General features: G+C 42.5%; 1 protein-coding gene across 1 annotated transcript in view; it reads right to left on the reverse strand.

Moving 5' to 3' along the window:
- The window catches only part of b3gntl1 (UDP-GlcNAc:betaGal beta-1,3-N-acetylglucosaminyltransferase like 1), a 233,686-nt gene extending 230,531 nt beyond the window's left edge, over positions 1–3,155 (reverse strand). Inside the window, exon 1 of the mRNA XM_062969378.1 lies at positions 1,854–3,155. Within this exon, the coding sequence (XP_062825448.1) occupies positions 1,854–2,030 (177 nt within the window). The 5' untranslated portion in view covers positions 2,031–3,155. The remainder of the gene's footprint in view (positions 1–1,853) is intronic.
- Between the last annotated feature and the right edge of the window lie 2,845 nt (positions 3,156–6,000).

Here is a 6,000-nt window from a genome sequence, read left to right on the forward strand (position 1 = left end):
GAAGATGGAACTATGTTTACAATGAACAGTCCTTGAATACTTAGAATAACCAGGCCTCCATCAGAAATACACAAACGTTTTCCACATCATTGCTTTAAATATATACCGTTAATGGAAAAAGTCCCCATGATGTAAACAAATGTAAAAAAACACCCAGTTACAGAAGTACATCTCAAAATTAAATTTAGGAGATTAATTTGGGGACTAACAAACAGTACATGAAAATGCAAATGCATACAACCCAAGTTACAACTGTAATTTCTTTTTATTACATTGGGATATGATTTGGGATGTAGAACTGACAATAAAAGAACTGTCTGAGCACCATCTTCTCCAGAGCATCAGAAGCAACTTTGCTGTTAAAATAGTGATGTATATACAGCTGTCTGGGAATCGCATATGCAGCTATCTAGAAATTGCTACACAAATTTGTGGTACTATTACAAGCCTACACATAATTTTGTGAAAAGACATAATTGTAATAGCAGGGCCGTAGCCAGAAAATTTTTTCGGGGGGGGGGGGGGGGTTGAAAATTTGGGGGGGGGGGGGTTAACCCCTAGCACACACCCCTCCCCGCTACAAACCTGTCAATATCTGCTTGAGATAGTGCCTGGAGGGACTCTTAATGTTTTGTGTCTCATAGACTTAGCATGGGGATTTGGTTAACCAATTAAAATTCATGAGTAAACCAGGTTTTTTTTATAACCTGAAAAATTTCGGGGGGGGGGGGTTGAACCCCTAAAACCGCCCCCTCGCTACAGGCCCATGTAATAGCCATTTAAACCATTCTTGCTAATTCCATAGGAAATCCTGGAACCAGTTTGAAGCCCAAATGATGATTGCATAAATCACAGAACACTGATGTGCATCATTCCCACACTTTTGTGGGAGTTAGTTATCTGGCTACCATAATATGAAGCTTTCTTCAAAATGCATTAAATGGCCAGTGTAGATGAGGCCTGGATCTTTGGATGCACCTACACTGTAGAATGAATGAAGTTTGACACCACTTTAACTGGTGTGGCTCTATGCTATAGAATCCTGGGACTGGTAGTTTTATAAGGACTTTCACCTTCTCTGCACAAGAGTGCTGGTATATCGCCAAACTACAAATCATGGGTTTCCACAACACTGAGCCACGGCAGTTAGTAGTGTCAAACTGCAATCATTCTACCGCCGCTTTGAGTACCACTTGTGGGAGAAAAATGGCAGAAAAATAAATAAATAAATACATAATCATACTGTATTGATGCAAACAAAGTTCACTATCCATTTACAATTGGCCCTCAGTATCCACAGTCTGTATCCACAGAGTTCCACCATCAATGGCTTGAAAATACTTACACATGCAACAAAATCCAAAAAGGAAACTCTTGATTCTGCCATTTGATATAAGGGATATCCTGTTGTTATGCCATTGTATGTTATGATACCTAAGCCTCCACCAGTTATCCATAAGGGCCCAGGAATCAGGGTGCATCTACACTGCAGAATTAATTCTGTTTGACACCACTTGAACTGCCCTGGGCTCAATGCAGTTGAAACAGGCATGGGCAAACTTTGGCCCTCCAGATGTTTTGTACTTCAACTCCCACAATTCCCAACAGCCTACCGACTGTCCAAAACACCTGGAGGGCTGAAGTTTGCCCATGCCTGCTGTAGAATCATAGGAGTTTAGTGAGGCTTCTTGCAAGACTACAACTTCCAGGATCCCATAGCATTGAGCCATGGTTGTTAAAGTGTGTCAAACTGCATTCATTCAACTGTGTAGGTGCACGCTCACCCTTAAGAGATCCTGAAACGAGTGCATAAAAAACAATCAGGATGGAAAGCAAGACATTATGGTACCTACCACCTCAATGACACCGTTTCCTCTGCCTTCCCTATTCGAAGGTGCAATGGATTGCAACAAGGGAAGTGATGGAGGGGCCGGATGCTGGCACTCGGGGAGTGCAGAAGGTGCGCCTGCTTCTCGGGAAAAGGCCAGTGAGCTGCCATTTCCTCTAGGGATCTTCTCTGTGGCATCCATCACCAACTGCCACCCATTGAGCTCAAAAAAGGCGCTGGCTAGATAACTGCACAGTTTTAGCAATATATATTATTTAAAAGGAGGCTCCCTCAGTGGCGCAATGGGTTAAACCCTTGTGCAGACAGGACTGTTGACAAACAGGTCGGTAGTTTGAATCTGGGGAGAGGGGGTGAGCTCCCTCTGTCAGCTCCAGCTCACCATGCGGGACATGAGAGAAGTCCCCCACAAGGAGGTTTATCTGGGCTTCCCTTGGGCAACGTCCTTGCAGACGGCCAATTCTCTCACACCAGGAGTGACTTGTGGTTTCTCAAGTCGCTCCTGACATGAAAAAAAATTAAAGGTTGCTTCCTGCTGTATTGATCTTTTATTAGGTTTTTTTCTCCTGAATTAAAAAAAAAACCTATTTAAAAAATTCAGGGAAAGTGGCCATGCAAAGGACTATGCTAAACGAGGATAAGCCAGAAAGCCATTTAACATAATGGCTCAAGGAGTACATGCAGGAAGTTCTTTCTCAGATTTTAAAAATATACTCAAAAGATTCCTTAATGCTTCAGCAGTCTATGAAACATCCCTTCCAGACAGGCCCTATATCCCAGGATCTGTTCCCAGGTTTTCTGCTTTAAATTGGATTATATGAGTCCGCACTGCCAGATAATCTGGGATAAATAGAAAGCCTGGGATCAGATCCTGGGATATAGGGCCTGTCTGGAAAGGCCCTGGGGTGAAAGTGAAGGCAAGACACTGCAGGAAAGGAAAAGCCTTTCAAAGCATGGGAGGGGAGCTATCCCTGGGGAGAGGGAAAGGGGAGATACATCATTGCAAGGGGAGAGTGTAATGAATAACCTGGAAATGGGGATATGAAGAATGAATGAGGGGGCGACAGGAAAAAGAATAGGAAGGGAATGAGATAGAAAGGAAGAAAGAGCGGGGGGGCACAACCAGAGGGAGGAGGGCTTCACTCTACTCCGCACGAATGGAACAGTCCAGCCCAAGCTCCTCCCGCCGTCGCGGCACGAATGGAACAGTCCAGCCCAAGCTCCCTGGCCCCCTCCCTCAGTTTTGGAGGAGTCCCGACCACGCGCTGCTCTCGCCCTCCTCGCGTCTTCCTCTAGGAGGAGGAGTAGAGATAGAAGGCTAGAGCGGCCTCGGGGGGGGGGGCGGGGGGGCGGGGTTAAACTGCTGTGGAAGGCTAGCCACGCGGGAGGAGGAGCAGTCGAGTGAAAGAGGGTGAGGTGGATGGGCGGGAATTGGGGACCTCCCACTTCAGGTATCATTCCTAGAATCAGTGCTATTTTTTTGACACAGTAATTGGCTCAATCCTATGGACTAGGTAACTGTTGATTAGTGATGCCCTCTTTGTTGATGGCCCTGCGAAACTACAACTCGCTTGGTAGATAAAAGTGGCAGAGAAGTCAGTCATAGCAGAGCACCCAATGAACCAACCTAGACACAGCATATTATTTGAGCACACAGAAATGCTGGACCATTCTAACAACCACCAGGTCAGACTACAGTATGCAGAGAAGCCATTGAAATCCACAAGCATATGGACAATGTTAACAGAAAGGAGGAAACCATGAAAATGAATGTGGCTACCATACAGTCTCACCAACATAAACGGGCCGGCAGAACGTTGGATAAGCGAATATGTTGGATAATAAGGAGGGATCAAGGAAAAGTCTATTAAACATCAAATTAGGTTATGATTTTACAAATTAAGCACCAAAACATCATATTATACAACAAATTTGACAGAAAAAGTAGCTCAATACACAGTAATGCTATGTAGTAATTACTGTATTAACAAATTTAACACCAAAATATCACAATGTATTGAAAACATTGACTACAAAAATGCGTTGGATAATCCAGAATGTTGGATAAGTGAGACTACTGTATTTAAAAACTAAAATCAGTACAGTAAATAGAACAGCACTCTGAAAACAGGAATCGCAGACATGAATCAACCAGGGCCAGCTAACACCTCCCAGCAAAGGATTCCTCCAGGCAGGAAGCAGCCAAATCTTAAAGCTAAAAGGCCATTCAATGCTAATCAAGCTGGCCCATTGCTACATTCACATTTGCCTCCAACAGACAAGAGTTCTTTCTCCCACCCTGGACCTTCCATAGATATATAAACCCCACTTAAGTAGTTTTCAACAGACCTCACAACCTCTGATGATGTCTGCCATAAATGCAGGCGAAACATCAGGAAAGAATGCTTCTGGAACATGGCCATATGGCCCAGAAAACTCACATCAATCCACTGTAGATTTGTGTTGTCGAAGGCTTTCATGGCCGGGATCATAGGGTTGTTGTATGTCTTTCGGGCTGTGTGGCCATATTCCAGAAGTATTCTCTCCTGACGTTTCGCCCACATCTATGGCAGGCATCCTCAGAGGCTGTGTGGCATGGATAAATCCTTCCTTCTACTGCACAGATGCACCACGAGGATTTGTCATTGTTTCAGTTCATGCAGGCTTCCCTCAAACATGGATGTTTTTGGATTCTGTTTCCATTCAACTTGCAGTTAATCCCAACAGAAGGGGAAACTTCCAAGGCCAGAGAGCCCTGTTGGCCTGGGATGTCAACCTGCAGAGAGATCTTGCTGCACCTTTGTGACACTGTAGAATCAATGCCATTTGAGTGCCTTATCTCAATTGTAGTTTCACAAGGCCTTTAGCCTCTGCCGAAGAGTCTCCGCTTGAAGCCCTCACCAAACTACAAATCTTATGATTTCATAGTTAAAGTGGTGTCAGACTGTATTGATTCTACAGTGTAGTCACACTGGGTTTATCACATAATGCAGGCAAATCACAATTCCAGCAGGACAACAGCATCTTTGCATCTGAGTAGATCATGAGATTATTAGCTAATTAATGATAGAATGAATTGGAATTTAGAGGATGGATCTACACTTCACTACATCTCAGGATCTGGTCCCAGATTATCTGCTTTGACCTGGATGTTTGTTTATTTATTTATATCCCACTTTATCTCTCCATATGGAGATTCAAAGCAGCTCACAATCAAAAACATTATTATTAATAATAATAATTTTATTTGTATCCTGCCCCATCTCCCTGGAGGGACTTGGGGCGGCTTACAAGACAACAAACAATGCAACAAAAGCAACAAACAATGTACATCATTAAATCAGTAAAGAAGGACCCTGCATAAAATAAGAGTAAACAAACAATTAAGATAAAGCACATCAAAACAAATAAATTAAGCAAAAACATAAACAATAAGTAATAACTAAAAACTACTATACAAACCAAGTGTAAACATCCAAGCCACAGATTGGGTTAAAAGTATCACATCTTATACAACTTTAAATATACAATAATAAAATAGTATACCATTATATATTATCAGTATTATATTTATCATATCAGTATTATATTACAATATTATTTTATGTTATATTGTATTATTATTAGTATTACATTGTATTACATTATAATATTAATATTAAATGTATATATAATATACTAGCTGTGCCCGGCCACGCGTTGCTGTGGCGAAGTATGGTGGTATGGGAAATAAAGTATTGAGGAATTGGTGGTACTTAAGGTAAAAGGTAAAGCTTTTCCCCTGGCATTAAGTCCATTATAAATGGGTTATATAGCTGTGTGGAAGGGCCTCGAGTCTACACTGCCATATAATCCAGTGCAAATCTGTGGAAGAGGCCTAAGTGAGGCCTAACTCGGCCTGTCTCCTGGGCTGAGTGGGTTGCTAGGAGACCAAGTGGGCAGAGATTAGTCCTCTAACTGGCAGCAATAGGATAAAAACAATTATTCCTTTCCCTCTAATTAGGACTTTACTTTTCTTTTCTTTTTGTTGTATCAACCTAGAGGCGTGGATGATGGGTTGTGTTGTCAAATTTCGAGGTTGGGGGGCCTGTAGTTTTGTTGTTTTGTTGGTCGCCGTGATGCCATCACTCATTTATATAGCATAGCAGAATATT

The sequence above is a fragment of the Anolis carolinensis genome, chromosome 2, assembly GCF_035594765.1.
Source record: "Anolis carolinensis isolate JA03-04 chromosome 2, rAnoCar3.1.pri, whole genome shotgun sequence".
In the NCBI taxonomy this organism is placed as follows: domain Eukaryota; kingdom Metazoa; phylum Chordata; class Lepidosauria; order Squamata; family Dactyloidae; genus Anolis; species Anolis carolinensis.